This window comes from Heliangelus exortis, chromosome 28 (genome assembly GCF_036169615.1).
Source record: "Heliangelus exortis chromosome 28, bHelExo1.hap1, whole genome shotgun sequence".
Classification (NCBI taxonomy): domain Eukaryota; kingdom Metazoa; phylum Chordata; class Aves; order Apodiformes; family Trochilidae; genus Heliangelus; species Heliangelus exortis.
Genome location: NC_092449.1, coordinates 4,041,136 through 4,057,672, shown reverse-complemented (window position 1 = coordinate 4,057,672; position 16,537 = coordinate 4,041,136). Strand labels below are relative to the sequence as shown.

General features: G+C 65.5%; 4 protein-coding genes across 4 annotated transcripts; 2 read left to right on the top strand and 2 right to left on the bottom strand.

Annotated features, from left to right (window-relative positions):
* Nucleotides 1–242: 242 nt before the first annotated feature.
* Nucleotides 243–2,449, bottom strand: GADD45B (growth arrest and DNA damage inducible beta). Its single transcript, XM_071727663.1, has 4 exons — nucleotides 2,231–2,449; nucleotides 1,981–2,082; nucleotides 1,270–1,483; nucleotides 243–1,103 (listed from the first exon to the last, which is right to left on the bottom strand). The coding sequence occupies exons 1-4, from the start codon at nucleotides 2,266–2,268 to the stop codon at nucleotides 990–992; spliced, it is 468 nt and encodes a 155-aa protein (XP_071583764.1). The 5' UTR covers nucleotides 2,269–2,449; the 3' UTR covers nucleotides 243–989.
* On the bottom strand, nucleotides 2,423–3,451 carry LOC139787980 (splicing factor 3A subunit 2-like). Its single transcript, XM_071727433.1, has one exon. It carries the CDS (start codon nucleotides 3,449–3,451, stop codon nucleotides 2,423–2,425), a length of 1,029 nt encoding a protein of 342 aa, XP_071583534.1.
* A 1,601-nt stretch (nucleotides 3,452–5,052) lies between these two features.
* LOC139788097 (cocaine- and amphetamine-regulated transcript protein-like) lies at nucleotides 5,053–6,687 on the top strand. Its single transcript, XM_071727667.1, has 3 exons — nucleotides 5,053–5,471; nucleotides 5,874–5,957; nucleotides 6,347–6,687. The coding sequence occupies exons 1-3, from the start codon at nucleotides 5,340–5,342 to the stop codon at nucleotides 6,452–6,454; spliced, it is 324 nt and encodes a 107-aa protein (XP_071583768.1). The 5' UTR covers nucleotides 5,053–5,339; the 3' UTR covers nucleotides 6,455–6,687.
* Nucleotides 6,688–7,382: 695 nt separating this feature from the next.
* MAP1S (microtubule associated protein 1S) lies at nucleotides 7,383–15,301 on the top strand. Its single transcript, XM_071727809.1, is given in 9 exon segments — nucleotides 7,383–7,615; nucleotides 9,103–9,204; nucleotides 9,813–9,895; nucleotides 9,976–10,116; nucleotides 11,008–12,855; nucleotides 12,857–14,112; nucleotides 14,114–14,244; nucleotides 14,336–14,553; nucleotides 15,078–15,301. Coding segments are annotated over 9 exon segments (4,143 nt in total). The 5' UTR covers nucleotides 7,383–7,407; the 3' UTR covers nucleotides 15,234–15,301.
* Nucleotides 15,302–16,537: the final 1,236 nt, after the last annotated feature.

Sequence of the window (16,537 nt, the reverse complement as noted above, 5' to 3'; positions counted from 1 at the left end):
GATCCCCGGGGCAGCCCCCACCCCTGGGCAGGGCAGGGGGGGTCTGGGGGGGGCTGTATGCCTCAGTTTCCCACGGCCCCGGGGGGGGGGGGGGTCAGGGTTCCCCCGGGTGCGGGAGAGCTGCGTGGGGAGGGGGCGGGGAAGGAAGGGGGGGCGGGGGTTGCTCCCCACCCCGAAACCGGCCCGGGAGCGGCTGATCCCGCAGCCCCGGGGCAGGGTGGAGCAGAGTCAGGCAGACAGCCGGCGCTTCAGACATTTTATTGCAAATAATTAATAATTTTTTTTTGTTTTTTTTTTTTTTTTTTCTCTCCATAAATCGGTACAAGAATAAACTCTGGCATAGATTCAGCTCAGGGGCTCCAAGTGGCGTGAGTGCAAAATCTGAGCCTGGAGTCACAGGTCCATCACCCCAGGTGAGAATTTGTTGTCCCTTGGAAAAAAGCAGTTTGCAAAAAATAAAAAAAAAATTTTTTTGAAAAAAAAAAAATTAAAAAAAAATCAATTTCTCGGCAGTCCTCGAGTCCCAGATGCCAAAAAAAAAAAAAACAACAAAAAACAAAAAACAAAACAACCCCAAAAATAAATAAATCAAAATAGAAACCAAAACAGTCTCCATCTCCTCCAGCAGTGCCCATCCCGGGCTCCTCCTCGGCACGCTCCCACGCTCCCCACGCGTGGCCAAGCTCCAATCCACGGCAAGGCTCCGGCCAACGTCCCACGGGGTGGCAGGGCCACCACTCGCCACCTTCCCAAGCCCACAGCTGGGGCCGGGCTGCTCCTTCCTCCTCCGGTTCAAAAGAAAAAAATAGAAAATCGGTGGTTGCTCCGGGTCCGTGGGGTTCACCGGCCGCTCCTCCGGCCTTTTGGGTTTGTGTCTGGTTGGTTTGGTTTGGTTTTCCTGCTGTTTTAATGTTATTATCAAATTATTTATATATTTTTTGGTTTTTTTTCCTTCTTTCCGAGCCGGGCGGGGGCCGGGGGGGAGGGGCTCAGCGTTCCTGCAGGCAGATGTAAGGCACCCACTGGTTCCTGTCGCGACTCTCGGCGCAATAATCGGCCACCTCGGCCAAGCCGTGGCTCTTCCAAGAGTCCGTGTGGGGATTCTGGGCGAGGAGAAGAACCGGGTCAGTACCAGCGGGGCCGCCCCCAACACGTGGCCCCGAGTCCCACCCCCTCCCTCCCTTTCGACCCCGCGCGGCGTGAATCACGGGGGATGCTCCCCGCGTGTGTCACCCGCTTGGCACCGTCCCGGCTTTGGCACCCACTCACCGTGACTAAGAGGCAGTGGAGGTCGCGGGGTTCGGCGCTGGGTTCGGGTTCGCCCAGGATGGCGGCGAGGCGCTGCATGCCGGAGACGCGGAGGATGTGGATGTCGTTGTCACAGCAGAACGCCTGGATCAGGGTGAAGTGGATCTGCAGGGCGATGTCACCTTCGTCCTCCTCGTCGGTGGCCAAGACGCACAGCACCACGCTGTCGGGGTCCCTGAGGGGGGGGGGGGGGGGGAGCAAAGTGGGGGAGTTACGGGGGGGCACACACACCACGCTGCAGCTCCCACCCCGCTGCTGTCACCCCACGGCGTGCGTGGAATGGGGACGGACACCCCCCGAACCCTTTGGGAGGAGCCAACCCTGCGCTGATCCCCCCTTATCACCCCCTAAACTGCACCGGAACCCCCCCGGACACTCAGACACCGCCCCCCCCCCCCAACTCTGCTCACCCCATACCTACAGGACCCCCCCGGGACCCTCATCCCCTCCAACCCCCTCATCCCTACAAGACCCCCCTGGGACCCTCATCCCCTCCAACCCCCCCATCCCTGCAGATCCCCCCGGGACCCTCATCCCCTCCAACCCCCCCATCCCTACAGGACCCCCCTGGGACCCTCATCCCCTCCAACCCCCCCATCCCTGCAGATCCCCCCGGGACCCTCATCTCCTCCAACCCCCCCGATGTCTGCAGGACCCCCCCGGGCTACTCACACGTTCATGAGCTTGGCGGACTCGTAGACCCCCACTGTCAGCCGGTCCTGGCGCTGCGCTGCCACCAGCACCCGCTCCACCGCCTCGCTCACCGCCTGCATCCTACGGGAGGAGTCGGGACACAGACGGTGAGCAGCGGCGACAACGACGACGACAGACACCCCCCTGCCCATCCCGAGGTGCGTGTGTGTCCGTGTCCCCTTTCCTCAGTCCCAAAGCCACCCCTCAGTCCCAAAGCCACCCCACTTACTTGCTGCTGTCGCAGGGCACCAGCTCCTCCAGGGTCATGATGCAATTGTAATCCGCGAGAAAAAGAAGGGAAATAGCAAAAAAAAAAAAAAGCGATAAAATCCCGATAAGCGGTGTCGCGGCGCTGCTGTCGCTGTGCTGCTGTCGCTGTCGCGGCGGTGCTGTCGCTATCGCGGTGCTTCTATCGCGATTCTCAGCTCCTCTGCCCGCTCCCTCGCTCTGAGCCCCGATCCTCTCCGGGCTCCCCCTTATATCGGCTCCCGCCGAGGGGCGGGGCGTCGCGCGGCGCCCCCTCTCCTCCCATTGGCTGGCTCCGCACAAAGCGCGGGGCGGGCGCTGCGGGGATTGGACGCCGCCGGGGGGACCCACGTGGGGGTGAGCGGGTACCGCGGGGAGAGGGGGGGGGACACGACGCGTGGGAAACCCCCACACCCCCCCCCCCCCCCCCCAACCCACCCGCGGGGCTGTGCGGGGACCGGAGGGGGGGGAGCGGGTGTCCTGCACCGGGGGGTCTGCCCGGGATCCCGGGGATGTCCCCGAGGGGGGGCCGGGGGCTGGGGGCTGCTCCGGGGGTCGGTCCGTGCACCGGGGAGGGGGCGGTCTGTGCACCGAGGTTGCTGGCCGGGCACCGGGGGCTGCACCGGGGGTCGGTCCGTGCATCGGGGGCTGCACCGGGGGCTCTGTCCGTGCACCAGGGGTCCGTCTGTGGTTTGGGGGCTGCACCGGGAGTTGGTCCGTGCACCGGGGGCTCTGTCCGTACACCGGGGGCAGCACCGGGGACTCTGTTCGTGCACCGAGGGCTGTACCGGGGGTCGGTCCGTGCACCGAGGACTGCACCGGGAATTGGTCCGTGCACCGGGGGCAGCACCGGGGACTCTGTCTGTGCACCGGGGGCTGTACCGGGGGTCGGTCTGTGCACCGGGGACAGCACCGGGGGCTCTGTCCGTGCACCGGGGGTCGGTCCGTGATCCGGGGGCTTCACCGGGAGTCGGTCGGTGCACCGGGGGTGGGCAATCCGTGCATCGGGACTCCCGGAATGCTCGGTCCGAGCACCGGGAATTGTGCCGGGAGGGGGGGGTGGTTTCGTTGCGCTCAGAACCGGGGGAAACGGGGACACGCACGGGGCCCGGGCCGGGGAGGTTTGGCTTGGGGGGGAGCAGCCGGGCTGGGGCGGGCGGCGGCTGCCACCTACCGGGGGCACAGCCCGGGACCCCACGCGCATTTTCCCGCCCCCTCCCGCTTTTTCCCGGTCCCCTCCGCTGTCCCCGTCCGTTCCCCCCGCACCCCCCGTTTCCCCCCGCACCCCCCGTGCCCCCCCGCACCCCTCCCCGCATCCCCCTCCCCGCTGAGCGCGGCCGCTCCTCGTTACCCGCCCGGCCGCTAGGGGGCGGTAGAGGGGAGGTGACGCTCTGCACAGCGCTCGCTGCTCCCGGCTGCGCGGAGCACTCTGGGAAATGTAGTCCTGTGGCTGGGACTACGTTACCCAGGGGGCTCCGCGCTTTGGGGACAAAGAGAGCGATTTGGGGTTCGATAATCATAAAAATTTCAGTTCAAGGGACTGAAAATCGCTGCGAAGGAGACTGACACCGGGTCTTGTCTGCACCTCTCTCGTTTTGGGCACCCCTGGAGCTGGGGGCATCGGCCCCAAATATTCCATAAATTAGGGTTAGGGTTGGGGTTCAGAAACCCAAAAAGCCTCCAGTTCCCCAGGGCCACTGGGGATGGGAAAGGAATGGCAAGGGAAGGGTGACACTGCATCAAATTTGCAGCTTTCTGGTTGTTTCCATTCCTGGAGCTGGGGACGTGTCCCTCAGCCCCCCAAATTCCCTATGATTTGGGTTAGGGGTCGGAAAATCATAAAGCCTAAAGGTCCAGGGACCCTGGGAATGGGAACTGTCGGGTTCCCTGGGAGGGTTAAGGCCAGCGAAAGTTTGCAGGGGTCACTCTTTGCATTTGGGAGCCCAGGAACACCCCAGGAACAATCGAGCTTGGGGTTTGTTTTCCCACCTAAAACCTCACCCATTCCTCCCCTTCCTCTCCCATTCTGCCCAGTTTCAGCTCCAAAAATTCCAGACGTTTGGAATCCCCATCACCCCCCCTCCTCTGTCCCCCAGGGCCTTGATGTCCCCCCCTCCCCATGGCCCCACTGCCAGCAAGGGAAGCCCCACACAGCTCAGGGGGCTTGGGACCCCCCCTCCCCATGCAGCTGGATCCCTGACCCCCCCCCCCAGAGGGGCTGCCTCCCCCTGGGGGTCCCGGCTGCAGGGTGGGGGCTGTGGCCTTGCTACCCCCAAACCCACCCTGCATCACCAGGGACCTTTTCGGGGGGAGGGGGGGCTGCATCACTCCTCTTCCTCCTTCCTCCCTGTCCCCCCCCTCCCCTGTCCCCCAGGGCCTTGATGCCCCCCCCCTCCCTATGACCCCACTGCCAGCAAGGGAAGGGGGAGGTGGGCTTGGGACCCCCCCCTCCCCGTGCCCCTTGATCCCTGCCCCCCCCTCCTGCTCCCCCCTTATGGCAGAGGGGGCTGCCCCCCTCTGGGGGTCCCGGCTGCAGGGTGGGGGCTGTGGCCTTGCTACCCCCAAACCCATCCTGCATCACCAGAGGCCTTTTTTTTGGGGGGGGGGGCTGCATCACTCCTCTTCCTCCTTCCTCCCTGTGCCCCCCCTCCCCTCCTTTATCCTTGTCTGTGGAATAAATCATCTTTGTGAGACCCCCCCCCAGCCTCGGAGTCACCGCCGGCTCTGCCAGCCCCGGTGTTTGCTCAGGGAATTGGGAGCTTGGCCTCAGCCCCGGGGGGGAATTGGGTGCTCAGCCCCGGGGGGGGATGTGGGGGGGGCTCAGCACCCATCATCTCCTCCTGGACCCGGCATTGACGCAGGTCCCGGGGCCCCAGGGAGGCGTCACCGGGGACACGCGTGTCCCCTCTGCTCCGGCTTGATGTCAGCGAGCGGGGGGACACACAAACACCCAGCCCCACGCACCCACCGGACGCCCACCCCCTCCCCAAACCTGCGTCAAAAGGCGTTTGCGTGTCCCCCCCCCCCGCCCCGGGCTGGGTTGCGGGGTATAAATCCCTGGGATCCCGCAAGAGCCGGGAGGGCAGCGGGAGATGGAGGGCGCTTGGCTCTGCCTGCTCTGCCTGGCCGGCTCCGGCCTCATCCTGCCCGGCGCCCCCCAACCGCTCCTGGGGCTCCCCCCGGCCCAGAGCCCGCCCGGACACAGCCAGGAGGAGTCGGAGCTGGTGAGGGGCTTCGGGGGGGGGAGGGATACGAGGCCACCGGCCCCCCCCGTGTGGGTCCGCAGCACCTCGGGGGGCTCCTGCTCCCCGCACCCCACTGTGGGGGCTCTGCCAGAGCCTCCCTGGGGTGGGTGGGTGGGAGGGGGGGGTTTGGTGTTGGCTGAAGGGTTTCCATCCTGGCTCGGGGTTGGGGGGGGGGGGGGTCCTTGCAGCACCCCCCCGGGATGTCCCACAAGTGGAATTTGCAGCTTTTTCGTGGTTTTGCCTCCCCGATGGGAGACGGGGCTGCACCCAGTGGGTGGGACACACCCTGAGCTCCCCCCCCCCCCCGATCCTGGCAGAACCCCACTCCCCTCAGGGGGACACCTGGGGGTCTGGGGGTGACAGAGATGCCACCTGCGGCAGGTCGAGGCGCTGCAGGGGGTGCTGGAGAAGTTGGGGACCCCGGAGGTGCCGGCGGTGGAGAAGAGGCTGAGCTGGGTGCCCTCGGTACGGCCGGGCTGGGGGGCGGGGGGTGCCCACCCTTGGGTGGAGGGGGTGGGGGCCAAGCTCCAGGTGGGCCCCTTGGGGTGCTGGTGGTCCAAACCCCGGGGGGGGGGGGGGGGGTTCCAGCTTTGGGAGGGGGTCCAATCCCTGTAGGGGGCTGGGGGGGTCCAAGCCCCGGAGGAGGGAGGTTTCCAGCTTTGAGAGGGGGTCTAATCCCTAGGGGTGAGACTGGGGGGGTCCAAGCCCCGGGGGGTGGGGGTTTCCAGCTCTGGGAGGGGGTCCAATCGCTGGGGGGGGGTCCAAGCCCCGGGGGTGGGAATTTCCAGCTCTGGGAGGGGGTCCAATCGCTGGGGGGGGTCCAAGCCCCGGGCCTGAGGGTCTCTGTCCCGCAGTGCCTGCCCGGGGAGCCGTGTGCGGTGCGGAGGGGGTCTCGGTTCGGGAAGCGCTGCAGCTGCCCCCGCGGCACCGCCTGCAACTTCTTCATCCTCAAGTGCTCCTGAGGGACCTCAGCGGGGACACCAGCGGGGACACCAGCGGGGACACCAGCGGGGACACTGCCACCTGCCGGGATGCTGCTGGCCCACCGAGCCGCGCCCTGTGCCGTGGAGAGGAAACCGGGGGTCCCCAGCCCCCTGCCCGCACCCTGCCCGGCCCCCTGGCGCCCATGGGTGCCTTGTCCTGGGGGGGCTGGGGGTCTCCTGCTCCGGGGTTGTATTAAATGACTCGGATTCCACTCGTTGCCTGCTCTTGGGGAGCTGGGGGCTGCCTGCTGGGCAGGGGTCCTGGGGAGGTGCGGTGGGGGAGCGGGAGGGGAGCGGGGGGGTGTTTGTGGGTCCAAACGCTGGAGAGGGATGGGTGGAGAAGTTTGGGGAAGGAGGGAGGAGAAGGAAGGGCGGCGGCACCGCCCAGCCCAGCCCAGCCCAGCCCAGCCCAGCCCAGCCCCAGCCCCAGCCCCAGCCTGCTTCTCCCTGCCCTGCCCTGCCCTGCCCTGCCCTGCCCTGCACTGCACTGCACTGCATCCCACTGCACCTCACTGCACCTCACTGCATCCCACTGCACCTCACTGCATCCCACTGCATCCCACTGCACCTCACTGCATCCCACTGCATCCCACTGCCCGGCACCTCTCCCGCACTGCACCGCGCTGCACAGCCCCGTCCCCACGCTGCCTCTCCTCCCCCCAACACCCCGCAGCTCCCACCCGCAGCTCCGCACCCCTTACACTGCCCCGCACTGCCCCGCACTGCCCTTCCCGAGCGGGCGGACCCCCCCTCCGGGCCCCGCCCTGCCATTGCCCCTTTAAGACCCCCCCTCCACCTCCCCTTCCCTCCCAGGGCCCCTTCCCCTCCGCGCTCTCCCATTGGTTGCCGGTGACATCAGTGGGCGTGGCCGGGGGGGCGGTGCCTCGGGGGGTGTGGGCGTGGCCCGGGGCGGCGGGCGGGGGGCGCCGAAGATGGCGGCGGCCGCGGGGGCTGCGGGGCGGGCGGCAGCGGCGGCTCCTGCGGGGGCTCCGGTTCCTCCGGTTCCTCCTCCGACGGCTGCTGCCGCTCCCGCTGCCGGCCCCGCCGCGGGGCAGCGCCGCTACTCGCTGCTGGCGATCGTGGGCGGCGGTTGCCACCGGCCCGGCCTGCTGAGCGCCGCGCTGCAGCAGCTGGAGAGAGGTGAGGGGGGGGGCACCGCCGGGACCCCCCCATCCCAACCCCATCCCAACCCCCATCCCAACCCCATCCCAACCCCATCCCAACCTCCGGCCTTTACACCCCCGTGATTCCCTCCCGCAGAGTTACCTCGGGCTTCCCCCCCCGCATCCTCCCGGTTCCCCCCCCCTCCCACTCGTGCCCCAGGATCGGACCCCCCGAGCGCGGCTGCGCCCCCAGACCCACAGGAGTGCTCCCCCCCCCCCCCCAGCGTCAGGGTTTGGCCCCTTAGGGTCTCCGGCATCCGCCCCCTCTCAGGATCGAGGCCCCCAGGATCTGCCCCTGGGACCCCCCCCCCAGGATTTTCCTCCTGAGACCCCCCAGGATCTGCCCCCTGGGATCCCCCCCAGGATCTGCCCCTGGGAACCCCCCCCAGAATCTGCCCCTGAGACCCCCCCCCCAGGATTTTCCTCCTGAGACCCCCCAGGATCTGCCCCCTGGGACCCCCCCAGCATCTGTCCCCTGAGACCCCCCCCCAGGATTTTCCCTCTGAGACCCCCCCCCCAGGATCTGTCCCCTGGGATCCCCCCAGCATCTGTCCCCTGAGACCCCCCCCCAGGATTTTCCCTCTGAGACCCCCGCCCCAGGATCTGCCCCCTGGGACACCCCCCCAGGGTTTTCCCCCTGGGACCCCCCCCAGGATCTGCCCCCCAAGTGCAGCCTCCCCCCTGCCCCTTCCTGTCCCTTCCCCCCTTAGACCTTGGGGCTCTGCCCCCCCCCTCCCCCTGGATTCTATCCCCAGATTTTGGGGACTCCTCCCCTTGTCACCCCCTGGGACATTGTCCCACGGGGGGGCTGGAAGCTGGGGGGGGGGAGGAGGGGCTGTGGGGACCCCATTGCTCCCATCCCCCATCCCTCCCCGATTAGAGTCCCCCCAAATCACTGGGGGGGGACACACACAACACAGATGTCCCCAGAACTGCCCTGTTCAGGGGGGGGTTGTGGCATCCCCTCCCCCCCAAAAAATCCCTTTCAAGGGGTTCTGAAAGACCCCTCGGGATATTTAAAGATTCCTGGGAATATTTAAAGACTCTTTGGAATATTTAAAGAGCCCTTGGAGCATTTAAAGACCCCTTGGGGTATTTTGGGGTCTCCACTTTGGGGTTGTGCTTTGGGAGCTGAGAGCTTTGGGTGCTGGGAGGAGGAGCCCCGTTAATTGGGTTAATTACCCCTCATTTGGGTGAGGTCCTGAGGGCTCTGCCCCAAGGTTTGGGATTTGGGATTTGGGACTTGGGATGGGCAGAACCCAAAAGGTGCCCCAAGTCACCCCACAAAGTGCACCTGGGGACACCTTGGGGACATCCCAAAGCCACCAAAGGGTGGTGAGGGGACACTGCTCCAACCAAGGGGGAGGAAAGGGCTCTTTGTGGGGGTGCTCAACCCTTTCCTTTCTCGTTTTTATTTATTTTTCTGGCTCCCCCCTTCCCACAAAAAAAAAAAAAAAAAAAAAGGGATCCGCTCGTGGGACATCGACCTCTCCTCCTGCAACCTGGATGAGCAGCTGAAGCTCTTTGTGTCCCGTCACTCAGCCACTTTTTCCAGCATTGTGAAAGGTATCAATAAAAAAAAAAAATAATAGGGAGGGGGGTGCACAACCCCCACCCCAAAAAAATCCAGCTTGAGGGGGAAAGGGGAGTGGGGAGAGGGATCTCCCCACCAGCCCCCCCTCCCCACCACCCCCTTCCCCCAGCAGTGTTGGGAACAGACTTTGCTTTGTGCCCCCCCCTTGGCAAAACCCCATGACCCCCATGTGAGAAACCACTTCCAGAGGGGGGGGGAAAATCTCTGGGAATGCCAGGGAGGGGGGTTGGGAAAAATCCCTGGGAATGCCAGGGAGAGGCTGTTCCTGTGGCTCTCCCCCACTGTGTCCCTTTGTCACCCCCCCCCCCCCCGGCAGCCCCCAGGGCTTGCTGCAGTGCTGAGGAGGGGGGGGTCAGAAGGGGCTCCCCCAGACTGTTCCCCCCCCCTTTTCCTCCTTTCCCTGCAGCAGGAAGGACACGGGAAACGTGGCCATGTCCTGGCTGTCCCTTTTTCCGTGGGGGAAGTCAGGAGGGGGCTGCGTGTGTCCCCAAATCCCACGGGACGAGGGTAAACTGAGGGGGGGGGCACCTCTTTTGTTTTGGGGGGGGGGTTTCACCCCTTTTTCCCCTCCCTCCCCCAGGTCAGAGGACCCTCCACCACCGGGGGGATGTCCTGGAGACCCTGGTGCTGCTGAACCCATCTGACAAATCCCTCTGTGATGAGGTGAGGCACAAGAGGGGTCTTCTGGGGGGGTGACACCTGGCCTGGCCCCCCCCTCAACGTCCCCTCTGTCCCCTCCCCAGCTGAGGAACCTGATCACAGATGTGTCCCAGCACAAGCTGCTGGTTTTTGCTGGTCCTTGCGTGGAGGAGACTGGGGAGCTGATGTTACAGACTGGCTGCTTCTCCCTCAGGGATTTCATCCAGATCTTCACTGACAAAGAGGTGCAGGGAAAAGGGGGGGGGGGAATGCAGCTCACTGGGGGCACCCACCTGCTCCCAACCCCCCCAGCCCACCCCCTCCCTTCCCCTCTTCCTGGCTGCCAGCACAGGGAGGGGGGGGACAGGGGGACTGTCTGCTCACGTCCTCTGCTGTCTGGGCACTGGGCTGCCAGCACCTCCCTGCAGAGCTGGGGACAGCAACAGAGCTGGGGGGGGCACAGCAGCCACAGCTGAGCTGCAGCAGGGAGCAGCCCCCCCAGGGTGGCACTGGGTGGGAGTGGGATGTGTCCCCCCCAAAGGTGTCACTGGGTGTGGGTAGGATCACCTCCCAAGGTGGCACTGGGTGTGGGTGGGTGGGATGTTCCCCCTCAGGGTGTCCCTGGGTGGGAGTGGGATGGCCCCCCCCATACCAAAGGTGTGGGTGGGAGTGGAATCCCTCCCCCCAAGGTGTCACTGGGTGTGGGTGGGAGTGGGATCACCCCCCAAGGTGTAGGTGGGAGTGGGATGTCCCCCCAGGGTGTCACTAGGTGTGGGTGGGTGGGTAGGATGTGTCCCCCTAAAGGTGTCACTGGGTGGGGGTGGGTGTCACTGGGTATGGGTGGGAGTGGGATCACCCCCCAAGGTGTAGGTGGGAGTGGGATGTCCACCCCAGGGTGTCACTGGGTGTGGGTGGGAGTGGGATCCCTCCCCCCAGGGTGTCACTGGGTGTGGGTAGGAGTGGGATCACCCCCCAAAGGTGTCACTGGGTGTGGGATGTCCTCCCTTAGGGTGTCACCGGGTGTGGGTGGGAGTGGGATTTCTCCCCAAGGTGTGGGTGGGAGTGGGAGTGGGATTTCTCCCCAAGGTGTGGGTGGGAGTGGGCTGCCCCATGCCCTCTGTCCCCCTCCCCTGCAGGTGGGGGAGATGCTGAGCTCTGCAGCCCCCTGGGCCAAGGCCAGGCTGACCATCAGCTGCCCGGACTTTGGGGAGTGGAGGGGTTGGGGTTTGGACCATCAGAACCTCCAGGATTTCATCGAACTCCGCTACAACCCGGGCTGCATCCTGCCCGAGATGGAGGGGCTGGAGGAGTTCATGGAATACCTCTCGGAGTCTCTGGAGCCCCAATCCCCCTTCGAGCTCCTGGAGCCCCCCACCATGGTGGGTTTCCTCAAGCTCTCCAAGCCCTGCTGCTACATCTTCCCGGGGGGCAGGGGGGATTCGGCTTTTTTCGCCGTCAACGGTTTCAACGTTTTGGTCAACGGGGGCTCGGATCCCAAATCCTCCTTCTGGAAGTTGGTGAGGCACCTGGATCGCATCGATTCCATCCTGGTGACACACGTGGGGACGGACAGCCTGCCCGGGGTCAACAGCCTGCTGCAGAGGAAGCTGGCGGAGCTGGAGGAGGATCCATCCCAGAGCTCGCAGGGAAACGGGGATTGGGCCAAGAACCTCATCTCCCCCGAGCTCGGGGTCGTTTTCCTCAACGCCTCGGAGAAGCTGAAGGAGATCCAGGGCAACTCCGGGGTGCTGAAGAGCTGCGATGAGGCCGCCCTGACCCTGCACTACCTGGAGAAGTTGGGGATCCAACCCAACCCCTTGGCCCGGGACAACGGGCCCCGCGCCGAGCCCACCGTCCTCTTCCAGAAAATGGGAGTGGGGAGGTTGGACATGTACGTCCTGAACCCTGTCAGGGGCACCAAGGAGCTGGAATTCCTCCTCCAGCAGTGGGCAGGGAACGGTTATCCCAAGGAGCAGGATTTGCCCCTGCAGTGCCTGACCTCTGTCTGTGCCCTGCTGGTCTGGCACCCCGTCAGCCCATCCGAGAAGATCATCAGGGTCCTGTTCCCGGGCTGCACCCCCCAGGGACGCATCCTGGAGGGGCTGGAGAAGGTGAAGCACCTGGAATTCCTCAGGCACCCCGTGGTCACCAAGAATGACTTGAAGGGGGGGACAACGGGCACCCAGCCTGAGAAGCTGCTGAAGCAGAAGAGGGCAGAGAGCAAGGAGAGCCTGAAATCTGCTTCCAAGCTCAGCTTGGTGGACACCGGGACACTGAAGGAAAAGGCTCCATCCAAGGTGGAGAGGAAGGAGGGGAAGGCAGGGAGCAAGGAGAAGCCCAAATCCCAGGGGGAGGGGGTCAGAGCGGGACCCCCAGAAGAGGAGAAAGCCAAGGACACTCGGGCCAAACCCGACTCCTCTGGGGAGAAGCTGAAGGTGGACACGAAGCTGAAGCTGAGCAAGGAGAAAGTGGCCCCCAAGAAGGATCCGGTGGCCCGGAAAGAGGAGAAGAAGCTGCTGAAGAAGGATGAGGGGGCTGAGGGAAAAGGGGAGCCCAAGAAGGAGGTGAAGGTGGGGGTGAAAAAGGAGCTGAAGGCCGAGACGCTGCGGAAGGACCCGAAGGAGAGCAAGGCAGAGGCCAAGGCTCCTGCCAAGGCCCCGTCCCGGAAAACACAGATCCTGGAGCCCCGGAAAGCCCCGGCCAGGGCTGGAAGCATCAAGAAACCCCCCCTCAAAAAGGAGCTGGAGAAACCCAAGGCCAAAGCCCTCCAGGAGGCAGGAGGCAAGAAGGAGCCGGGGACATCGGATGGCTCCAAGTCCTCCTCCCCTGAGGACATGCTGCCCGAGGCTGAGCAGGGCCGGGGGGCTTCATCCCCCAGGGATGGGGGGGGGAGGAGGAGGAGGAAGGAGGAATCCACAGACGAGGGCATCACCACGGCCGAGAGCGAGCTGGAGCCTTCACCCCTGGAGAACGGGGGAGGGGGGGGTCGGGGGGACTCCTCCTGCCTGGAGAACGGTCCGGAGGATCCCAACAACCCCCAGCGTTTCCATTCCCTGGAGAGCAGCCCCCTGCGAGCCCTCTGCCCCCCCTCCCCCTCGGCCAAGACCCCCAGGAGCGACCGCAGCGTCATCTTCGACCTCACCCCCCCCCGGGCTGCTCAACCACGGCCCCGAGGGGCCTGAGGACAACTGCGGCAGCTCGGAGGAGAAGACCCTGGAGATGATGTCCCCAGCCAGCTCGGGGCCGGCCAGCGCTGGCCACACACCCTTCCACCAATCCCCAGTGGAGGACGGGATGGAGGAACCGGGCGCCGACCCCTCCCTGACCCCCTGGCCACCCGCGGGGGGCAGAGCCCCCCAGGACGGAGCCGCCCAGGAGAAGCAGGCGGGCTGCCTGTCCCTCAGTCCCTTCAAGGATGACGTCCCCGACGTGTCCCCCACCATCACCACCCCCTCGCTGCCGGCCGAGGTGGGGTCCCCCCACTCCACCGAGGTGGACGAATCCCTCTCCGTTTCCTTCGAGCAGGTGCTGCCCCCCGTCAGCGAATCCCCCCCCGAGGAGGGACGGGGGGCCCGGGGGACGCCGGAGCCCGAGGCCACCAAAGGAGGCGGTGGGGGGGGGGGTTTGTCGCTGCCTTTGAGGCCCTGCCACCACCAGGTCCCGCGGCGTTCCGACTCCCCCCACGACGTGGATCTCTGCCTGGTGTCCCCCTGCGAATTCCAGCACCCCAAATCCCAGCGCTCGCCCGTGGCCGCCGGGAGCCCCCGCGACCTCTCGGACAGCGACCCCTCCCAGGAGCTGCTCCCACACCGGGACCGACCCCACCAACCCTTGGGGGAGACCCCCCCCACCTCGGTCAGCGAGTCACTGCCCACCCTCTCCGACTCCGACGTCCCCCCTGCCACCGAGGATTGTCCCTCCCTGCTGGCCGACGGGATGGAATCCGACGAGGACTCGGAGCGGCCCCCCCGGGGAGCTGCCCCCCGGGCTCGGGACCCTCTGCCGGCCCCCATGAAGGACCCCTGTCCCCTCCCCGCCCAGCCTGGCATCTGCATGGTGGACCCCGAGGCGCTGCCAGCCGAGCCCTCCCTTCCCCCCCGCAAGAAGGAGCCCCCCAACCCCTCCAAGCTGAAGAGGACCACGTCCCGGGGGGGCTCCGCGCCCGCCGCCCCCCGAGCCGACCCCCCCCCGCCACCCCAGCCTGGCCCCCAAAGCCAAGGCTCCCTCCAGCTCTGCCCGTGACCTCGGGGACAAAGCCAGGTCGATGCCGGGGGACAAGAAGGGACCCTCTGGAGGGGACCCCCGACCCCCCGGGACCACCCGTGGTGCAGGAGCTCGCCCACCCACGGGGGCCGGGAGGGCATCGCCGGCAGGTAAGGGGGTGGGGATGGGGTGGGGGTGTCCGGTGGGTTTGGGGGGGAGTAGGGGACCTCTGACAGCTTTGTCCCCTCCGTGTCCTGGCAGGCAGCCGGGCTGCAGCCCCCCCGGGCCCCCCCATCTACGTGGACCTGGCCTACCTGCCCGGCTCCTGGAGCGCCCGCACCGTGGACGAGGAATTTTTCCGGCGTGTCCGTTCCCTCTGTTACGTGGTCAGTGGGGATGATCACCTCAAGGAAGGGCTCCTCAGGTCCCTGCTGGATGCCCTGCTGGCCGCCAAGCACCACTGGGGCACTGACACCCAGGTGAGACCCCACCCCAGCCCACCCACACCCCCCACCCAGCCCTGGAATCATCAAACCCCACAGCGGGATGGGGTTGGAAGGGGTCAGGAAAACCAGCAACCCCGTGGGAGGGACCCTTCCCACCCCCACGGGCAGGGACCCCTCCCATCCCCGCTGCCAGGGACCCCCCCCCAGCCCCGGGGGCTCCAGACCCCCCCCAACATTTCAGCACTTCCAGGGCTGGGGCAGCCCCAGGGGGAAATCTGGGGCTCAGCACCCTCAGAGCTCCCAAATGTTCCCACCTCTGGCACTTTAAAGCCACCCCCCGTGTCCCAGCCCTCCAGGACTTTATCCAGAGCCTTCCTTGGAGCCCCCCCCAGGGCTTCTGGAATTATCTCCAGGGAATTCTCTCCCCAGAGCCTTCTCCCCCCCTCCCCGTTGTCCCCAGCGTGCGGAGGTGTCACCCCCGTGTCCCACCCCGGTGCCAGCAGGGGGGGTTTTGGGTGGGAGGGGGGGTTGTGACAATGCCGTGGGTGTCCCCACAGGTGACCTTGATCCCTACTTTCGATTCCCTGGTGATGCACGAGTGGTACCAGGAGACCCACGAGAGGCAGCAGGAGTTGGGCATCACGGTGCTGGGCAGCAACAGCACCGTGGCCATGCAGGATGAGACCTTCCCTGCCTGCAAGGTGGAGTTCTGAGGGGGGGGGACACACACAGACACAGCACAGAGTGACAGGGAGGGGGGGGGGACACACACAGACACAGCACAGAGTGACAGGGAGGGGGGGGGACACACACAGACACAGCACAGTGACAGGAAGGGGGGGACACACACACATTTCACCCCCACCATCCCCCTCCTCCTCCTCCTCTCCCCCCCTTTTCCCCCCCCTTGGGAAAAAGGGGGGGGTCCTGCATGGGGTGGGGGGGGTTTTGTCCCCTCTAAAGGTTGGCAGGACCCCCCCTCTGGAGCCCCCCCCACGCTGCACCCCCCACGCACACCCACGCCAGAGCCCCCCCCCGCTCGCTCTGCACCCACCCAGCTCCCAGGGGGGGGGGTTTGGGGACCACTTGGGGACAGGGTGACCCAAGCTGGGGTGGGGGGGGGCAGGATGTGTCCCCCCCCCCATCCTCCTCCAGCAGTGGTGCTGAGCTCTGCTCGATTTAACAGGGTAAATTTTGGTTGCTTTTCCTGCCCCCCCCCCCCATCCACCACCCCCCCAGGACCACAGGTGGGGTGGGGGGGGGCCAAGTCCCCTTCTTGGGGGGTCCTGGGTTACCAGGGAGGGGTCCTGTGAGGCACCAAATTTGGGGGGGGGCTGCAGCAGCTGCTCCTCCAGCACTACAGCTGTGGGGTTGGCATCGTGGTTGTGTGTCCCCCCCCCACAGACACAGCCAGACCCCATGGACCCCCCCCCAAAATATTTGTGTGTGTGTGTGTGTGTCCCATCTGCTCAGGGGGGGGGGAAATTTGAGGGGGGGGCTGAGACCTGGCAGCTCACTGCTCCCTCCCAGCTGGGGGGGCTGAGCCTGCACCCTGTTTTTAATGGGGGGGAGGGGGGGTTGTGCTGGGGAACCAGTCCCCCCCTCACATTGCCCCCCCCCCCTCCAAGTGGTGCTGTGAGGAATCAAATGTCTTGTGCAATTTTTAAGGTTTTTTTTGGAGCAGAGAGTGAGGGGGGGGAGGGGGGGTCAGGCTGAGGTTTTGGGGGTGTTTTGGGGGGGAGGGAGAATTTCCCCCCCCTCTCTGCACCCCCCCCCTCTCCAGAGTTGGGGCAAACACTAACCTGTTTTGTAGGAGGCTCCTTGCTGGCTCGTTTTTTGTAATGACTTTTTAAGAAAAAAAAAAAAAAAAGATTTAAAAAAAAAAAAAAAAGAGACAAAAAAAAAGAGGAAAAGAAAAAAAAAAAAAAGAAAAAAAAATCCCCAAAAACCAAGAAGTGAAAAATGAAGAAACCAAACCTGTCCCGGTGGGAGGTTTATTTATCTGTGACCCCCCCCC

Coding starts and splice junctions, on each gene's coding strand:
- GADD45B (XM_071727663.1), bottom strand. CDS start 2,268: ATGACCCTGGAGGAGCTGGTGCCCTGCGACAGCAGCAA. Junction 2,083..2,230: donor GTGCCCTGCGACAGCAGCAA/GTAAGTGGGGTG, acceptor CTCCTCCCGTAG/GATGCAGGCGGTGAGCGAGG. Junction 1,484..1,980: donor TCCGCCAAGCTCATGAACGT/GTGAGTAGCCCG, acceptor CCCCCCCCTCAG/GGACCCCGACAGCGTGGTGC.
- LOC139787980 (XM_071727433.1), bottom strand. CDS start 3,451: ATGCGCGTGGGGTCCCGGGCTGTGCCCCCGGTAGGTGGCAGCCGCCGC.
- LOC139788097 (XM_071727667.1), top strand. CDS start 5,340: ATGGAGGGCGCTTGGCTCTGCCTGCTCTGCCTGGCCGGCTCCGGCCTC. Junction 5,472..5,873: donor GCCAGGAGGAGTCGGAGCTG/GTGAGGGGCTTC, acceptor CACCTGCGGCAG/GTCGAGGCGCTGCAGGGGGT. Junction 5,958..6,346: donor GGCTGAGCTGGGTGCCCTCG/GTACGGCCGGGC, acceptor TCTGTCCCGCAG/TGCCTGCCCGGGGAGCCGTG.